Here is a 20,634-nt window from a genome sequence, read left to right on the forward strand (position 1 = left end):
ATCAACTTCAACCTCAACTTTTTGCGCCTGGTAGGTGCACGGTGAAGGAGGATTATTAAACGTATCGGCCTGATTCATCTTGGCCGTAACTTCACAAGCACTGACTCATTAAAGAACGATTAAAAAAAACACCCACTTGTATCACAGTAGACATTTTGACTTGTCACAGCAGGAAAAGCAAGGGTGTAATCGATAACATTTACGATTCCATTTAAGTGTCACAGTAAGCTATGTAAATCAGCCACCAGAGCTCTGGAGTTTGGCTTTATTTCCCCCTTTAACCTGCTTTTTGTTTTTTCTCTGTATAGGTTGATGGCCAGTCTTGCTCCTCCCGTCCCGTCTGCTCTCGCCTCATTTCTCTCCACGTTGCTTCCCCGGCATCGCCGTAGGGCCTTCGCAGCTCCGTGAGGGCAGGCTGGGGCTGTGGTGGGTCGGCCGATCGCTGGAGGCTGGGACCCTGCTGGGGAGGGAGGGGGACACGGAGTGGAGCTGGAAGTATCCCACCGACCCGGTGATTCACAGCCCAGAGGGTGAACTCACGATGAACTCTGAGTCCAAAATGGGTCAGACGAACAGCGCAGAGGCAGAAGAGGTAAACTGAACGCAAATTTTTGAAATAAGGAACATTATTACAGATTAACAACATGTAGACAGAGCAGGCTTTGATCCTGATTAAGGCTGATTGTCCAATAGGCATGTCTGTTCATTTGGATTTTAAATTTAAAAAAAATTTTCATTCAAAAGTTAACTGGGTTTTGATTTTATTATACTTAAAAATAATAAAAAAATGTTCAAAAAAGTGTGCTGGAAAAGAGTTTTGTACCTGTAGTCCACAGGTACAACACTGCATTTAAGTCTGTAGGTGAGGTTTTGTCTTTATACTGATTGATATTGATATTCAGTTCAGATCTTTATTGCAGAAAGGCAGCATGAAAACAAAAACACAATAAAACAGCAAGACGGTTGAACACATGAAAAGCGCTGGAGCTACAGTATATACACAGTATGTCAGTATGTAGTATATTATATTACCGCCATTGTACAGTGTCCGTTTAGCACATACTGTAGCTATGGGTCTATCATTAGTCTCTGTTTTTCATTTATTTATTTTTTTCAATTATCTATAGTTATTTTTTATTTTTATGCGTTATTTAGTTACGTATATAATTTAGCCTTTACCTCATTGTTTTTGTGATTTGTGTGATTTAGTGACTGCTGCAACACTGCAATCTCCCCTTGGGATTAATAAAGATAAACTCTTACCTGTCTAAATAATAAGATTAATGAGGGCTTAATTCCATCTAGCTGCTTCAGTTTCAGGGTCCTGGTTTTCTTCATGCTGGCTCACAGTCGAACAAATCCATCGTTAATTGTTACTGGTAACACCTGGTGTCAAGTCAAAGTGTTTGCTGTGACAAGGACCTATAAGAAATCCCTTGAGAACCGTAGCTGTAAGAATAGGGTTAAGGTAACGTGCTAAGCTGTTTGGAGAACCAAGAAGCAGTTTATGGTATATTAGAAGAGCACTTTTCATGGGTAGGTAGGTTTTCATGGATGTGTGTACTATATTCCATTGCAATCCATCCAATAATTGTGAAGACTTTTCACTGAAAACCACAAATGTCAACCTCTTGGTGGCGCCAGAGAAAAAAATCCAGGGGGTCACCAAATTCAGTAGGAGTCATCCTCTGGGGACAACGAATGTCTGTCCAAAAAAATTTCATGGCAATCCATTCAACAGTCATAGAGACATTTCATTCCGGACCAGAGCGGTGACTGTGCATAGAGTCACGTGACTGGCATGGCTAAAAGCAGCAGCAACTTCCTTTCAACATTAAACCATTTAACCTCATCAGAAAACATAGGCTTTTTTTTTTTTTTTTTTTGCTCTCTCTTTCATATTGCCTCAATGTTCACATCAGAGTTCGATCTGCAGTTATTCAGTTACTCATGTCTGTCCTGTAAACTCGTAACTCCAACGCTTCTTTGTTTCTCTAGCTGGCCCATTGAGAGCTTGTACCTGTGAGATAAGATATAGAACGATATACTGTACCGGCGGCCACATTTAGGCTGTACCGGCACCTCCAATCACAATGTGTTTGGGCCTGAACAAACACCGAGTTCTCCGAAATCAGTACTGTCGAACGAAAACACACAGCAGTGAGAACTCTGCAACAGATTGGCTCTCTCTATAAAAACACAAATACAAGTTCCAGCTGCAGAATCTGTTTTATCGTCGCTCGTCTCGTTTCATGCTGTCGGTCTACCCATTAAGATTCCGAATGCCTCAACGGAGGCCATAACAAGATAGAAGCACTGCCGTAATCATTCGCTTCCCTCTTCAAACGGCAGTCAAGAGTCAAGCCACCAGGTTTAAGTCCTAGACCTGAGTCCATCCTGGCTGACTGATGCAAAGACGTCTCATCGCTGACTCAGCCTCGAGATTCTTCTTGGTGATTTTTTTTTTTACATCCGCCGGGAACTTCTTTCGTTTGAAGCCATTTAGTCTCGCTTGCTGACGGAACCAGCGACATAAATGCGAGCCCTGCTGCTTAATTAGGTGCAGACTCTGTGGGAAGATAATGAAGCAGTCCTTGTAATTTCCACCAAGCGTTCTACAAAGGAAAACACGAGGAGAAAGAGTCAGAGCGGCTTCGCTGATAAAAAGATGCGCCACTGATAATTTAAAAGGGCACTGCAATCAATACACGTTCAAAGTACAACCCAGCCATCAGTTCATTTTTATTTTGTAGTAAGTGGGGAGAGTAATGATATAAAAGCACATATTGTGTACAGGTACTAGACGGTGTAGAAAATACTTAACCCAGATGGTGACCCTCTGATTGTTTAGGAAGTATTAAACTAAATACGATTCAACGTGAACCTCTATGTTGTGTTGTGTTTTGTAGGTACTGATAGAGATAACAGCAAATAAGGAGGCTCTCCTGCGAAACGTTGTCTGGATCAAGTAAGTTGACACGAGGCTTCACACCAAACTAACTGGGGCTTTTTTTTTTGTTTTTTTTGTTTTTTGCATCTTTATCTGATTCTGAAGAGATATTGGACCTCATGCAAGAACCACTCGTACGAAGAGATTTGTTCTTAAGAAGCATGTGCGAGGCATTGGTATTTAGAATTTTCCTTCAGGCGCACAGATTTCTGGCAGCAGGGCTCGAAGCTCTGTGATGTGAAGTTCTTCTTTTTACCTCGGTGGCATTTTTGTGAATGAGGCTCGTGGACAGATGGAGCCGAGCAGGTTGTCTTAGATAGCAGTCAGGTGGGCATTGATAGTGCTAATGATCAAATCTGACAAACATGCAGCTACTCACGAGCAGGTGGTGTTCATCGGGTTGTAACGAGCTGTTTATGACAATTAAGGGAGTTCGGTGACTCTGTCTTTGAAAACTCGCATGAGCAAACCTCACAGTAAAAAGGAAGAGGGTTTTAGGATGAGAGTACAAAAATGTTCTTGCATGAGGCCCATTGACTTTTTTTTGTAACGTAAATAAATGCTTTTCTTCAGGTCCTGAACTTTTTTCCAGTCTTGTTTCTGGCGTTTTCAGTGTCCACCAACGTTTATCAAGATGGAGAAAGGCTTTCGATGTCTCAGCAAACTAATATGCAAACTTCAGGGAATCAAAAAATTGCATATTTACTTTTTTTAAGGAGCAGACAGGGTAGAAATCAAGTCAACTTAATTTATACAGGCTAAAATAGGGCTTCACAATCTGCATACGACAACCTGTCTTTAGACCTTGGATTCAGATAAGGAAAAACTTACACCTCTTTAAAGTGGCAGTCTATTCAGTCTTTACCCATCTTAGTCCTGAATGTATAATTATTTAAGATTGTTCAGATTAACTGAGATTTTATTCCAAATCTTAATATAGAAATGCTTAATTAGGAACCGACTTCGTACCTTACAGAAGAGGATACCTTTCCCCTCCCACTTCTCCCCTCTCTCACTTCATATTTTTTACCATATTGTTAGGTTTTGCCAACACCGTGGTTTGTGTGTCGTCTGCTGCTGGCTGCACAATGTAGTTCCAACGATGTTTCACGCTCCAGGCTGTGTACTGTTTGGTGTCCTGGGTAAAAAAAAAAAAAGGCCTATTTTTTCTCTCACAGAAAGTGAAACTGGTAAAAAAAAAAAAAAAAAAAAAAGTTTGCACCGTCATATTCTGCCACCAAGTCTCCCGTGATGGGCCACAGGGGACTGTAGTTGCATTAATGCCAACTCACCAAACAAAGTATTAAATATCCTAATTACTATATAGCCCATAATGTGAACTCACATGCATTAGACGCATTTTCAAGGTTATGCCCTAAGTCTCTGTCTCAAAGTCTCAAATGTAATTCCACACTGTTTTCTCTTCACGTTCCGACCCAATACAAAAACCCCCCACTGCAGCGTTCAACTCATTTTGATTCCGTGTACCCCCCCTCCAGCTTTGCCTGCCAGGCGCCAAGCAGAGCCCAGCAGAACGTGGCAGTGCAGTGTGCGTGTGGAGAGGTGTGTGTGGGCGAGTGCGCGGACGTGTGTCTGCGTGTGTGCGAGGACGTCCCGCCGGGAACAGAGCTGCTGTTGTACGATGTCACCGTGGGGAAAAGTAGGACGGCGGACAAACCGGACACACGGAACAACTCCGCTGCACAAGACACAGGTGACTACAGATATTATTACACGGCGTTGATCTTAGCTACAGACAGTTGGTTATACGTAAATCAGCCTAAAGGAAAACGTCATCAGGTTTGTGTTCACACTAAAGTCTAAGGAAGGATTCATTACAAGGTTTATGCCCCAGAAAGGTGAGAGATTGGCTTCATTTTGCCAAAGTTGGGTATCAAAATCTCTTTAAGCGTCTCCAGAAGTTTCACTTTAAAGACGTTTTTATTGAAAAGTAAATTTGAGCCCACAATGTTCGCTGCTTGCTCTACATCGTCTGTCAAAGTAACTTGCTTTATCTCTTTAGCTGGTATTTAAGACTCAATGGTTTATTTTAAAATGAGAATCAATATTTTGCTTCGAGCCTGCAGTTGTTAGTATGTCATTAATTAAGGGTTATCGGGCCCTTCAGTCTGAAGCCTCCTTGACCGAATCTTGTAACTAGATACATCGAGTTACAACAAGAGGACACTTGCGAACGGATGGAATCCTTAATTTTCATGTGAGCTCACAACAGTGATAGCAGAAAGACTCATTTTCAACCGCTGTCTCTTGGCCAGACGTCACATTAGCCATTCAAACAACAATAAAATACGCAACACGTACAATTTATAACAGGAAATAGCAGGAAAAAAATACAGCACTTGTCAACAATTACGACTTCTTTTATGAAGACATATTTTATATAATTACAACTGTGTTTTACTGCACTATATATTGACATACATTAATAAACACGTATGTCTGTTTACAACTACATTATATGGTGTTATAAACCATTTGGTGAATGGAGGGAGGTCAAAGTAAAGTGTTGGCAGTTTATGTTCACTGATTTATGTTATTAATATTATTACCCAGCATTCATTAAGTCAGTAATGACGGTAATAAGAGTATTATAGTGACGTGGTACCAAACAGGGTTATATGGAGTAATGTAAACAGACTGGTTGTTGTCCACTCTGTTTCCATTCATACTGTCCACCTAGAGGAGCTAGAGGGACATTTAACTCCACTAGAGTTCAGTGGACTCGTTTTGACCCCAGAAAACCTCATTTACCATCCACCGTTACAATTGCAGTTTCACTTACAGTTGAATGAAATGTGCTGCATGTAAACACAGAGGTCCTGGTAGGTGAATGAGCATCGTATTCACTCATCGGCTCAACGATGAGAGCAGAATTTCCGCGAATCACTGACGTCAGTTAGGTTTAGCTGACAGCTTTGTGAGGAAAAACCTCTCATCAGCCGAAACGCCCTCAACCTGAGCAACGAAAGCCAGAGAAGAATAATAAGAGGATGAATCGTTTTTGGCGAACACCAAGCACATCAATTAAACGAAAACACCAAGCAAGAAAAGAAAAACCGTTAAAGCGCACGTGTTATATAGAAAGGATATGACCTCCAGCTCCATTAATCCTTTATTATTCCTGGTTTGAGGAGCATTTTTGTGCCGTGATTAATGGGACATTAAACACCCAGCAGCAACAGACTGTGGCTGTACTGGGGATGTCTTATTAAACTCCTGCTCTCGGAGAGCGCTAATTTAAACAGATTGAGCGTACAAATCATGAAAGCATCTCCAAAACAATTATGAATACTAAATGAAAGATAATAAGATAAGAAGCAGTGGGTCCCTGCAGGCAAGTTACATTGTTGCGGGGGGCATATATTAATTAGATTTGGATGGAGAAAAGAAGCCTGTAATTTAGGCAAAAATACAATAACAAGTAGATAAGAGAAGCTCTAAAATGAATAAATAAGAACGAAAGCGGAAACAGGCAGTTATACAGAATGTAAACAAATGGAAACACTTAATAATGAAAACACACTGTGCATACACATGAATATAAATTGGTACAAAGTGTACATACAGAACAAGTGTGTGTGTGTGTGTGTGTGTGTATGTGTGTATAGATCAGTCACGGAAGGTAACTAACTACATTTACTTAAGTACTGCACTTAAATGCAATATAAGGTACTTGTTCCATTTTATGCTACTTCATACTTTACTATACTTCAGAAGGAAATATTGAATTCATTATTAAAATTGTATGTTTTATTGTTGTGCATTTGTTGAACAGCTGTACGTAGTTATTACGTTCTTCAGAGGGGAAGTTTTTAAAATCCTTAATAAGCAAAACAACCCAGTGCATCGTTTTACAGTACTTCCTCAGCCAGCAGTGTGTAAATGCTTACAACAACAGCTAGTTAGACACACATATTTGCTTTCTTGCTGAGAGTTAGATGAGGAGATTGATACCACTCTCATTTGTGTACGGTACATACGACGCTAAAGCCAGCAGCTGATTATCCTAGGTTAGCATAAGAGACTGGGGGCAGGGGGAAACAACCGGCCTGCCTCGTTCCAAAGATAAAAAACATCATGAAGTGTCCGGTTGTCATCTCTGCGAGGTTACCGGCCAACCAGCGGAGACTCCAGGGAGCCACTGGAGCCTGGCAGTGAAATAGTCTGGGGGAAAAAAGCCAAGAATGCGTACAGATTAAACAAGCAAGATATAACTTGTTAATATGTGACCTCTTAAAGGTGCTGGTGGGTAGCCGGGCTAGCTGTTTCCCCCTGAATGCAGTCTTTATGCTAAGCTAAGAAAACTGGCTGTAGCTTCATATTTATGATAAAGGACTTCAGTGATTAAATAATTATTACGTCTGTTGCGGATGCATTTTCTGTCAGTCAACTAACCATTTCGCACTGCTTCGATTGTATTTTTTGAAATGGACAGGTAACAAGGTGGAACACACAAACAACCCAGAGGCCGTAATTAACAACATATCAGTCATTCGGGAAAAGGAAGAGACAGACGACAAACAAAAGGACAGAAAACAGGAGGAAGAGGAGGAGGAACTTTACAGAAAGCCCTGCAGACACTTCAAGTGGAGTCACTCAACCCGACACAGGAGGAAGAGGAGAGTCAGGAAAATCCTGTGTGAGCCAGGTCTGGACAGTGAAGGACAGCAGGACAGTGGCGCTGATGGTCAAACAGACAGGACAGCTGCAGGTGGACGCACAGACACGACGGGTAGAGTCCCGTCTGCTGTGGACACAGAGTCACGCTGTAGCTCTAAGGACCGACAGACCGACTCCCGAGGCCTCTCTGCAGCCCCTGCTGTTCGCTGCAGCTCCCGTCTGGCCTCTAAGCCGCGACGGGTTCACTGTCTGACCGGCCGGGTGAAGCGACCCCCTGCCCGCCCCGACCCACCAACACAGACAGAGGGGCAGAGCCAGAGCTCCGCTGGGGGCGCCGAGTCCGTCCCAGAAAAGGTGCTTTCCATGAAGATATTACACCCTAATGCTGAGGCTATCGCAGCCGCTCCGACGTGGCATCCAGAGATCAGGGAGAGGCGGTACAGATGTTCCAGCTGTGGTAAAAAGTTCTACCAGCTCGGTCACTTAAAGAAACACCAGTTCAGTCACACAGAGGAGAAACCCTTCACCTGCCAAGAGTGCGGGAAAAACTACACGTCTGCCGAGAGCTTCAGAGCCCATCAGGTAGAGGATGTGATAAACTAATAAAAGAATTGTTTTCCTTCTTTCTTTCTTTCTTTCTTTCTTTCTTCAAAGTCCGGACTATATTGGATTTTTGAGACAGATGAGATATTGATATTGATACCCGCTGATATTCATGTTTTTTGTATGATCCCATAACCTAATGAAACATTTTCAGTAAGGATCCCTTGAATTTCGTCGTTTAAGAATTGTGACCAAAATATGACTCTGAGCAGCATTTTAACGTTAAAAAGACTCCAAAACATGAAACTAACAGTAAATTTTAAAGATTGACATCACCAGACATTAAATTAGTATTAATACAGTTTTATAACAACTATAAACAACACAAATACAACAAAATATATTTGAGTTGAGATTTAAAAAATTACATAACTGGCATATAAAGAATTCAGCCTATGAAAAAGTCAGAACTTCAATAAACTATACCTGATTATAATTGGAAGTTACTGAAGTAGTCATAGGAGGGTCTCCAAAATAATGGCCCTCATTGATCGTAGCCTGCTCTTGTCGCTCATCTTTGTCAGACATTGCCATGTAGTTACAATTGCGACTAGAGCCTGATATATTGTCAGAAATTCTTCAATTTTCTACCGTTGATATCGGTCAAAAAAAATCCAGGATCAATATTTGACAGAATTTTTTATTATTATTATTTTTTTTTAAATACAAAAGCCAATGTGTCTGGTTTTGTTTTACATAAACACATGAACAAATATTATTTACAAGGATCATTTTACAGTTGAAAAATAAACTTGTGAATGCAGGTTTTTCTAAATGATCACAAACATATCTCAGACATGTCTTGTTTTTTAGCAGCTAACTTTTTCTGGAATGAGCTGAAGAGATCACATAATATTCTTTCTTGACACCAAGAGCTGATTTTTACTGTGGATGTCCTGAGCAATTCACAGGGGAAAAAAAAAAACAACCATTGACAAATAAAAGGGTTTAGAACTGCAAAATACAACATGGCTTTTTTTAAACATGGTGTTAATGGGTGGCAGCTGAGTCATGAAGCAGAGCAGTAATTCAGCCATCCTAGTGAACAATAAGAACAGCAGTAGTAATAATACATATGGAATAATAATGGCCTAATTTGCAGATGAGTCACCGCGGGGAGCGCCCGTTCTCCTGTCCTCACTGTGAGAAGACCTACGGACTGAAGCGGGACCTGAAGGAGCACATGGTCCTGCACACCGGAGAGAAACCTTACACCTGTGAGCACTGTGGCAAGGCGTTCGCACGCCGCCCCTCCCTACGCATCCACCGCCTCCTTCACTGCAGCAGAATGATCTACACACAGCCTCCCAAGGTAGGGACGCGTTTCACTCTGCACAGTTAAGTGCTTGTTCACTCATCTGTGGCGACACTTTGAAATTACTGCTGTTTTAATAAGGACGACAGTGGGCAGCTCAATTATTCCTCATGTACTGTATTTCTCCCAAAGTCTGCGAACAGCGAGGAGGAACATTTGTAAAGTGCTGCTGCTGCTGCACATTCCCTTCAGCTATTTCACACTTTTAAACCAAAGGTTTCTGTCTCTGCACAGCTCAATCAAAATTTTAAAATCTTTTACGTACAATCTAAAATCGTTAAATTTGCATGCATGGTCTTACTGTTTCTCGCCAACCAGCAGTTTGAACTTTACTTACTTAAAAGAAGGCAATAAGACATGCTGCATTTGAATTTGGATTTCTCTCCAAGGTGCAGTGTACACTCTGCCCCAAGCTGCTGGCTAACTTCGGCTCTCTGAGGAACCACATGAAGCTCCACACGGGGGAAAAACCTCACACCTGTCAGCACTGCGGGAAGTGCTTCAGTCAGAAAGGTAATGTCTGAGGCCCGAGCCTGATCCTGGAGCTTCAGCGAGCTGTCAGGCGTGCTCAGTTGAGAAAATGCTGCTGTGGCCAGATGTTTCTTTTTTTTCCCCGCCGGCAGATCTTGTTAAATGCTGCTCCAGAAACCAACCATCTGTCCTTTTCCTTAATAATTATTAAAACTGTGTAATGACAATGTTGAAAAAATCGATTGTGTGTCCGATTTAGTCACAAAGAACGCTCCGTTGTCAGATTATTAGGTACAACCCAGCTAAAACTAATGCAGTCCAACACAACAGCCCTGCCATGAATCCTGCCTTCATGACGGTTATAATGGTCAGTTTGTGTTGAAATTGTTTTACTAATCTACTTTAATTTTTGCCGATAATGCTTTTATTTCAGTAAAATGTAGAATGCGGGGCTTTAACTTGTACCAGAGCATTTTTACAGTGTGATATTGTTCATTTTACATAAGCAGAGGATTTAAATGCTTCTTCCACCACTGCCCAAAAAACCAAAGTATTCCTTTAGCTGTGATACACAGAAAGCATAATTTTGCAGCGATGAGTTAACTTGGCTCGGTTATTCTCAACAAGAGAAAAATTACACAGTTGAGTCTTCTAAGGCCGAGAGCATTTCTCCATCTGTGATCAGTTCCCCCAATTTCTGTGTCATTTGTCCAAGTGACAGCATCAATCTTGTGGGAGGACCTAATCTTCACACGTTATTGGACAAATGCATATTCACCCTGTCCCGCTCCACAGCCTCCTCCATCGACAAATATAGTCTCTGTCTGTCTAACTGTCTCTCTGTCTGTCTCTCTCTCTGTTTCTCTATCTCAGGAAACCTTGAGTGCCATTTGAGAATTCACAGCGGAGAGAAGCCGTATCCTTGCTCCGAGTGCAACCAGAGTTTCTCCCAGAAACCAGAGCTCCACCGGCACATGTTTTCCCATACCGGAGGAGGTTTCCTTTGTAGCTATTGTGGAAAATCGCTGAGGGACCCGCACAGCCTGAAGTCCCACGAGAGACTGCACACTGGAGAAAGGCCACATCGCTGCCTTATCTGTGGAAAAGGTTAAAACGTGATATCAAAATTTAAAAGTCTAATGCAATTGTGTAGGAAAATCAAGGGAGGAAACTGGGGACAGGTCCTCTAATCTCGCCTGGCTAACTAATTCTATGAAGAATTTTTCTCCCATTTCATCTCAGTTTGGAAAGTCCAGTTCCCTCTGCACCACAGTCTTTATCCCAGGGGTTTTAGCAGGGTACCTCAGCATTTTTTTTTTTTTTTCCCCTACAACAAAGCAGAAGGTTTTTAAAATTCTACACATAGTGTCTTTAAATCTGCATTAACTGTCCTTTTATCCACTTGGAAGTAGCCAAACAAACTTTAAATACAATACAGTCAAATGTAATTCCCATATTAACTATGTAATTATTTTTTAGCTCTGTTTTGGTCTCCACCAACTCCTGAGAAAAATACATTTTTTTTTGTGTTTTTTTTTAGTGAAAGCGAAACTAATGAGAGCGGTGACAGTGAACCAAAATGTTTAAATTTGCAAACCACAGTCCCAAAACAATGAGCTGAGAGGAAATACAGAGTCAGGTTACTGTTCCTCTGCATTCCAGCTGTTGATAAATGCAGCTTTAACATTCAGTATCACAATTACATAAATCATTAAAATGTTGTTCATGATTTTTGTGGTGTTTGCACAATATAACCTTGATTTTTTTTTTTTTTTTTTTTTTTTTTTTAAATAACATTTTTAACACTTGAGGATAGAATTTTTACTTTTCCAATTCAAGAACACCTGGAAACAGACTTTGATGTGTAATTCAGTGGAGTTCCCCTTTATCATCACGATGTCCCACGCATCTTAGATCAACATTGTATTTCATGAGTCAATGAAGAAAGCCAGTCAGGGGCAGAAAGCAAACGCTGGTCAATTCCCCTCCAAGCAACCTTGTTTATCTCACTCAGTGGGCTGCAGATGTTCTGTGCTGCATACATGATTGGGAAGCACAGACTGCACATCACAAGGCTGTCCACATTTTCCTTTTATGAAGCGTTAGACAGCAAAAACTTGGGTGCTGAGTTCAGTGGTTTCATTGTTGTTGGACTCAAACTGTTTTTTTTTTAAGACAGTTACAAATGGCATCTCATCCCTCATGCCTGGCTTACAGGCACAGATGGCAAGTTTGTTTGTTTTTTTTACATTTTATTATATAACTTTTGTAAAATATAATTACAGGAGGGAATTTTGATATATCTGGACTTCAGCTATTGAGGGGAAGGTAGGTTTATATATATATATAGCACTGTTTATGCACTGAGGCAGTATTTTAAGTGCTGCACACACAATTTTACAAATCAACTTAAAGGATAATTCTGATGCTATTCTATATTTTTCTTTTTGTCAACAAATTTCATGACAAGACCAAAATCAACAATGAACTTGTCTCCTACTAAAAAGTTTTGTGTGTGTATCCGAAGCCTGAAAGATCCTATTCCTCTGTACCATAGCGCTCCATTCCTGTACAAAAACTACTAAACACACATTAGTGAGCCACAGCGTTGCACTGGGTGACATGTTCCTTCATCACCATGAACACACACACTCTGTAGTTTATTTTGACTCAGTCCCACACACACCGTCCTGCTGCCACAAATACTCACTACAGCACCAAATGTGAATTAATCCATCGCTGTAAATAGTCCCCAGCAAATGCACTATTTCCTCCTGTTTGAGTAACTAGCCATTGCATTTTATCAAACCCGAATCCTTTCGAATTCCTTATGAGATCTTTTTACGTAGTTTGTTTGGTGGGGAATTAAAACATCTGTTCGTAAAAACAAAAAAATCATTCAGCGCAGTAACAAAACAACTTTCAACTCTTGTGTATAACTAAAGATAAAACTTGATATTTAAGTACCTAGCTTCCTCTAAACACGTTAACACAACTGGTCGTTTTAATTGTGATTTAGGGACCAACTAGCAGACGAGCGAGACACTGACACTGATAAAAAACGACAGTAACCAACTATCAAACCTAAATCGTGGACAGTCTGCTGAGCTGAAGGTCCGCAGGTCTTTCACCTCACATTTTATCTCTGCTCACTGGGGGGCTGTGCTGCAGCTGCAGAAGTTGAAAAAAAAACGCATTGAAAATAATACTAATTCTACTTTATCATCCATTGAATATCAATTAAAATTAAAATTAAATCGCTGATGTTTTGCTGCACATTGCTCTTAACCTTACCTGGAGGCAAACTCATTGTTGCAAAGCTTCAGTTCACAGAATCTGGTCCTTCACGGAAAACAGTGTGTAGATATTTAAGCAAAGGACCTCCCACTTCAAGATGGCATCCACCATGTTTGTTGTTAACAACAGCATTGCTGAGTTAGCACGCGGTTGTTTTTGTTTTTTTTTTCCCTGCGGATGCCTGTAAGGGAGTCATTGGCTGCGGAACTTAAGAAATCAAGGTATTTTACCAGCGTAGAACAGGATAAAAAATGTAACTGGTTATCAGAATCCATCCCTAAATGAAAATACTCTACATATTTGTGATCTGTTTTAGAAAACTTACAACTTCAGTAGGACCCAGTGGGCTGGGGACAGAGTAGGGAAGTCAAAGTATTAAGAGACAGACTAACACATAGCTGGTTTGGTCTCTTTATGACAGAATAATACAAATATAGAACGCTACCAAGAGAATTAAAAACAAGAATAAAGAAAAATTTACATTGGATAGATGGTTTAAAAAAAACCTACAGTTCTAAGAATATGGGAATTGACTATTCGGGTTCAAAAATGTTTGTACTGTAATAAAATGAAAATCACAGCAAACATGAGGTTAAGAACACTGTTAATGATGCAAACACATCTTTACTTGTCTTGGTTTTTCTCAAATATTTATCTGTTGATGGGGAGTAAATAAATACAAATAAACGTTCTATGCATGGTTGTTTTTTATGGTTCAGATTTGACTTTTTGTTTTTTTCCTCAGGATACACGTTGGCCACCAAGCTGAGAAGGCACATAAAGTCGTCTCACCTGATGGAGAAGCCGTACAGCTGCCACTGCGGCGCCTCATATACGGTGAGACAAAGTCTGCTGAGGCACCAAGCTCAGCACAGGACAGAGGGAGGACACGGAGAGGAGACAAACGGCAGCAAGAAAGACGACGTGCAAGAGTTAGCGGCTTTAAGCTGCAGTCACCCGAAGCCGATCAGAGGCAGACCCAAGAAGAACTCTGTCCCTGGAGGGGCAGGAGAGAAGGAGGCTGGTGAAGTGAAGCGGAGAAGAGGACGAGGGAAAGTGGAGGAAAAGGAGGCGAGGCAGGAAGGAAAGAGAGTTCAAGAGGACAAGACCTCAAGAGGAGGAGATGGGGAGGCTTCGAGTAACGTCCAACACGCCGTCGTCTACGTCCAAACAGACAACCTGTCCACGCCAAGCTCCGCCCCCCTGCTCCTCACCTCGGAAAGCTCGCTGCCCGCAGGGACGGGGCAGGAGCTGGTGGAGGTGGTGATATCAGAGGGCGCAGAGCAGTGCATTGTGGTCCATGGGCAGCAGACAGTAGGAGAGCTGCTGATCTTACAGGAGGAGGGGAGCGGACTCTGCTCTGTGGCTCAGACTGTGGAGATAAACACCATGTAGCCTAAAGTCTCCGTTTCTCGAACCATCTCTGGTGGGAAAGATCCAAAAGAAAAGAGATCAGATCACGTCGCACGGTTGTAGTAAATATCATCAATTCCTTATGTTCAACACATCTCAGTCAACTGTATAATAAGTGCTTGTTTGTTTCTTACACTCTCCTTGCTTCAACCTACCTCGTCTTTCAGTTTATTATTTTTTGCAAACCCCAGATTTCCCCTTGAAAAGCCCCTACACAACAGATGTGAACTCATTAGACATAATTAGCTGCTGGTTATAAATGTAGGAGGGTATAGCAACAGTATCAACTGCAACTGTCGCACAGTATGTCCTACCCTTTACTTAGATGCCAACATATTTCGTTGCATTCTGGTCTTTTTGCTGTGTGTGTGTGCCTCTTCAGCGCTGGATTTCTTTTCTTGTGATTGTTAAACATTAGTGCGCTGTTTGAGTCTGAGCGGCTGACACCTGAAGCTGACATTCACTGGCGATGCTTAAGATGAAACAAAACGCTTGTGTTGTCAGAATCCATTGAAGTTGCACTGGAAATATCTCAACTTGACATCAAGTCCTCTACATTTAGTCCGTTATTCCCTGGAGTTTGAAGATAGAAAATAAAACAGCAAAGTACATCCAAAAATACAACGTACTGTACGTGTGTGCCTCCAGCCACGTTTGAAAGCCTTGTGCTCCCACACAAGTTTTTTTTTAAATTAATCCGGCTGTGTACTTCATGTACTAAAAAAGGTGTAATTTTTCTCAACCTAACAGGTGAAACAAAAGTAGAACCAGATTGAGGAAGATATCTGTCAAACACAGTCTGTCTTTGTGCTGTCTGATGCTGGGCAGGTCAGTTTAATAATAAACTGTGAGCTCACTGATAAACTTGCTTTTTACTCAAACCTATGTGTAGACAGCGGCTGCGACACAAGCGTCATTGTTCACGTACTCGCTTTCGTACTCTGCGTGTCTCTGGAGGATTAAAAGTAGATCCACCAGGGTGTAGATTGGGGCCTGATCACCCCTGCCCGAAAAATGGAAAATCCCCCTCGTGAACTTCTGCTTTTGTACAATATAAACAGAAACCATGTTGACACTCGAGGACGTTACACTATGGTTGATGTTGAGATTGTTGTTTCACACAATGGACTGAATATCAATTGCACGAGGCAGGAGGTTCCCTCGCATTACTGTGCAAGACAAAGAACAAATCAACAACAGAACCGTAGTACCGAATCATATGGATCTTTCCAGGAAACATCTTTGGAGATTGTTTTGGAAATAAATTGGAATTTATGCATCCGTAAAATAAAGCGTAACCAATTGAAAGTATTTTATAACATAACATGACAAATAACAAAGCATTTTACAACATTTCCTTTAATGGTCACCGACATCAGCTGCAGCTGGGATCAAGTGGCAACCACAGTCTGCTATCCTTCTGTAATCTAGTCCTGCGAAACTCATATTTCTAAACTACACTGCATGTCTGAGTACTCAAGGGTACATTGAAGACTTACTGAGAAAAGACAGCATGTAAAACTATAAGGTAGGATTGGAGGCCAAAAGAATAACTGTCACCATATAGAGACGTGAAACACTGTAAAAGTAAAGGAGAAAAGATTCTGGAGGCAGCACAGCTGTGACTGAAAAGACCAACATCAGACAGAAATAATGCAAAGGCTTAGTCATGTTGCTGAGAATGAAGACAAACACTTCAGCCACTGGAGAGACACAGGATGATGGAAACAAGCAACTGTAAAACCCCCTCCGTACAACCAGAGCTGAAAGCTGCTAGATGTCTGACACACACAGACATGTAGAGACTGAAAATAGAAATGAATTCATATTTTCCGAAAAAAAAATCCTCTCTTAGATAAAGCATCAAGAGTGCTACTCAACCTTCTCAGACAGATTACCATCCCCTAAAAGAATTGTTTGTGGTTTCCTTTTCATCCGACCCCCTTTCAGAAGTCTGCATGGAAAATAAAATAGAGAATGCAGATTAATTAGAAAGTCTAATTAAAATGGTGCAGTCATATTGGAAAAATAATGTCAGAAGTTAGATTGTGTGAATGTGACTTTAAAGCATCTGAATGAAGAGCTTTGACCACCACAGATACATCTTCAACGTGTCTGCCAGACGTTTGTTGGTTTGTCAGTGTAGACGTTCGTTTCCGCTCGAATTTTAACCTTTTTTTATGCGCAGTTGTTGAATGTTGGTGCAAAACCACTAAAAAATTTACCGTTATCAAACTCCATTGCAGTGGCGAGAAATAGACCATATGGCCACAAGTATGAAGACAGGCCTTCCTAACTACACTTTTGGGCTGTTTAGGTGCAAGGCCCCTTATTTCTAATCTTACTGCTAAAACATACAGTGATATTTTAAAAATTTATGTGCTCCCAGCTGTGCGTCAACCTTTTGTGTTCCTCTCTTTCCTGTTTTAACATGACAAACTCCCTGTTCATTCAGCCAGGTCCGTAAAGAAATGGTTTTCCATTCGGGTGTGGAAGAACTTGACCGGCCTGCACGTCACCCCTGACCTCGACCCCATGATGGGGTTTCAGGCAATCTCTCCAGGAAGACGTTCACAGTGTATCAGCCCGTTGCTGAAATGAAAAGCGAAATTAGAAAAAAAAAAAAGAAAAGAAAAGCTGAGAGAGTTCAATCCCTGGCTGTCTTCTCACCTCCTGAGCAATCACAGCACACAGTGGGAGTGAATGTCGGATTGTCGGTTTCATAAAGTCACAGAAATATTCGGACGCAGGCCCCACTGATCTGACATCAGAAAGATGTCGGGGTAGGAAGCTCTTTAACCCACCGATAAGCTGTTCTGATGGAGTCTATTGGCCTTTTTAAATGTTCCAAAGTGGATGCACTTCAACACGTCAACAACTGCCAAATGCCATATCTATGAACGACAAGTCTTTTGCTTAAATATTTATCTGCCATTCATCATTTTAAAGTAAGAACCACCGGCATTTTTGATATCTTGAGAAGCATGACTGAAAAATTGGAAAAATGAATCCGTACAGGGTTAATGAATGTCAGATCACTGACAAGATATGTGGACAAAGCACTACACCCCTTTCACCACAGCAGATTCTGAGGTTTAGGAGTAATACTGACTGAAGTACAAATGGCACTTTTTTAACCATTCCAAGCCAAACCTACTATCCAAAAAAAAAAAAGGGATTTGATAAGCCGATTCGGAACTGGATTCAGATTCAATAAAGAGATATCGGACCCTCTCCCCAGAGCCAGGACTTGTGTCTAACTGGGAGCAGAACAGCAGGTTCAACATCTGGTGGAAAGGCTGAGACCAGAAGAGTAAAGGCCTTAGCAGGCTTTGACTAAAGCGGTTGTCAGATGGTCTGACATGATCTGAAACCCTCTCCCCTTACACCTTTTTTTTCTGTCGAGCTGCATCTGACAGTTTCTGTCAAAGTCTCTTATGGCCATTTTATTCCTGTATTGTTGAGTCTGCAGTAGAGAGATGACATGAAATGAGTTGAGAGAGAGAGTTGTTGAACGACATTCAGCGAAGGTCCCCAGCCTTCATGGTTGGTGCCTTAAAGGTGCTATATGTAAGTTTTCCTTGCCGCTGAATGTGGTGTCTTGCCGGGATCGGGTGATGGTGGTGGTGGTGGCGATGGTCATCTACTAACAGCCTCGGCCTTCGTTGCATTTACAAGAAAAAAAAGGTTGTAATATGCTCTCTGAGCAGCGCTACTTTCTCAGGTCAGCCTGAACGCTACAGTGAGTGTCGGAAAGTGACGGGACGGGACGGCCGGGACAGGGCTAGCTGGTTAGCATGCCCGCTTCAACAGAGGAAAAGAAGTGACAGTGAAATAGAAGCAAAACAAGAGTTACCATTGGCGTTGGTTTCCACCGCTGGGGACTGCGCTTGGCGAGTCAAGGAATGAAGTTTGATGCTGAAGTCGCAGCGTTTCTTCTAAACTGATAAGTAAACAGCTGTTAATGCTAACGCTGGCTATGTATCGATAGCAAAAAGTTACACATAGCACCTTTAAACTTCTAGGCAAACAGAATACCGTACCAATAGTTGTTTTTAGTACTTTAGGACTATTTATCCTTCTAATTTATTGGGATCACACCTGAAAAATGAAGCGGCCTCAGTTGACCAAACTCTGTTATAAATCTAATGTTGTTTATTCCGTCAGTGTCCCACAGGACTCCCAGCTGCTCGCAGCTTCTACCACTAACTGCCAAGACTGTTTAATTTGTTTGGAGGTGCTGATCCGCAAGGTACAACCTGTAAAGCAACTCTATGAATCTTGTGCCTCATTCCGTATGAAAAAAAAAAGTTTGTGAAAAAAGAAAAAGAAAAATGACTCGTGTTTCCTTCTCTTTTTAGTTTATATTCTGTTACGGAGCTTCTTTATCAGTTGATATTCACAGACAGCGATTCTTGAAATGTTTTAATTGCCTTTGTTCCCTTGGCGGGACTAGTTTTCCCAAATCTCTTTTGAGATATCGCACATTTTGTACATTGATCGCCTTAGAGAAATTGCACTGGCGCGTGCTCTCAGGGTTTCACCGTTTCGCCGCCTTGTTCTGTTTTAACCGTTGTTTACTCTCCTTGGCGAAAATTAGGGGGAAAAGGAGAGGATGACACGACAACCAGAAGAATTTGAAGGAGTTGGAGTAGAAGTGAAAATGAAGCTGATTTATTTTCAGCTCATCTCGATGCTTGCGGACCTAAACAAGCTTCTCAGTATGTGGGGGAGGACGGGACAAGCTGGTTGTGCCAAACAAATAGAAATCAATGTGACAAAACTAGGCCTGACTAATCCCTACCTCTGAATAACAAAACGCATACAAAAGACCTAACTTGCTTACCTAAAAAAAAAAAAGAACATCACCGAAACTGATACAGAGGTGGCAACAAAAAAAAAAAATCTTAGTGTCACTAGGCGAAAGTAAACTACGTGTGTGTAAAGTGTAAAGGGCACCACCGCTCACCTATTGTCCTCAACCTCCCGCCACATACCTTTTTCCATGATGCTCAACAAGTTTGCTCAAACAGCGCAATATGAAACAAGGGAAGGGGGAGAGAGAGCACACACTACAGGCACTTTGCTTGGCACGTCACACTGTCGCTGCCTGTTTAATATTTGGTGTTTGTGTTTCTCTCTCTCCCACGTTTAGTGCATCTCTCTCTCCTCTCTCTGTCTCCCTGTGTTCACCTGTCTCGCTGCCTCGCTTTCTCTTTCTCTCTCCATCAGAGCCGGAGAAATGACTCACCCCAGATTGTCCGCAGACAGAAAATGGAGAGTGAAATTTCTATTTATTTATTTTTTTTGTTTCTCGGCAGGTTCTAAGCTCCAATTTTAAATAGTTTCTGCAGAGCTGTCAAACGGGATTCGGGCAGTTTTCCTAAACTGCTGGTGCAGCGGCTCAGTGAAAGTTTAGAGACATTTAGTGGTGCAGTGGCTATGGGCTCCCCACTGTAATGCATCTCCACAGACAAGGGGTTCTTCATTTGAATAGTTTTTGACTTTAGGTGAAACCTGAACACCTGCCTGCGGAGGTGCACAAGGCCGACACAAAATAGACCCAGCTTCATTCCTGTCATGAAAGAAGAAAAAATACCCCTGTTGCTTTTGCTGCCATTCCATATTCCAACATTTCTTTTTTTTGATTCCTTATTATGTGATCCAGTGATTCACATGAAATAACCTGCCAATGCGGTCACTCAGCTTCTGCCTCAATCAAAATTTATGTCTCATTGAATTTCCTTCGTCTCAATCAATCCACCAAAACACCGAGACTGAAAGAGGCACAAAACGGAACGACCTGCCCACATTGTAGTCATTTTGCGTGTCTTTCGGTCTGGGGTTTTTGTGTGTCTTTGTATACGATTTGGGTCTCTTTGTTATCATGTTGTGTCTTCTTTTGGTCATTTTGAGTCTCTCTTCGGTTCATTTTCTGTCTCTT

The 20,634-nt window shown here is 41.6% G+C and overlaps 1 protein-coding gene across 1 annotated transcript; it reads left to right on the forward strand.

Annotated features, from left to right (window-relative positions):
* The first annotated feature begins 313 nt into the window (after positions 1–313).
* Positions 314–19,747, forward strand: LOC120788272 (zinc finger protein 408-like). Its single transcript, XM_040123919.1, has 8 exons — positions 314–592; positions 2,910–2,968; positions 4,450–4,664; positions 7,407–8,173; positions 9,297–9,506; positions 9,899–10,022; positions 10,854–11,087; positions 14,023–19,747. The coding sequence occupies exons 1-8, from the start codon at positions 542–544 to the stop codon at positions 14,670–14,672; spliced, it is 2,310 nt and encodes a 769-aa protein (XP_039979853.1). The 5' UTR covers positions 314–541; the 3' UTR covers positions 14,673–19,747.
* Positions 19,748–20,634: the final 887 nt, after the last annotated feature.

This window comes from Xiphias gladius, chromosome 1 (genome assembly GCF_016859285.1).
Source record: "Xiphias gladius isolate SHS-SW01 ecotype Sanya breed wild chromosome 1, ASM1685928v1, whole genome shotgun sequence".
In the NCBI taxonomy this organism is placed as follows: domain Eukaryota; kingdom Metazoa; phylum Chordata; class Actinopteri; order Istiophoriformes; family Xiphiidae; genus Xiphias; species Xiphias gladius.

Bases quoted from the DNA above. Each gene is read 5' to 3' on its own strand.
- LOC120788272 (XM_040123919.1), top strand. From the start codon at position 542: ATGAACTCTGAGTCCAAAATGGGTCAGACGAACAGCGCAGAGGCAGAA. The intron at 4,665-7,406 runs GTGACTACAGAT...TGAAATGGACAG, and splicing joins CTCCGCTGCACAAGACACAG to GTAACAAGGTGGAACACACA. The intron at 8,174-9,296 runs GTAGAGGATGTG...CCTAATTTGCAG, and splicing joins AGAGCTTCAGAGCCCATCAG to ATGAGTCACCGCGGGGAGCG.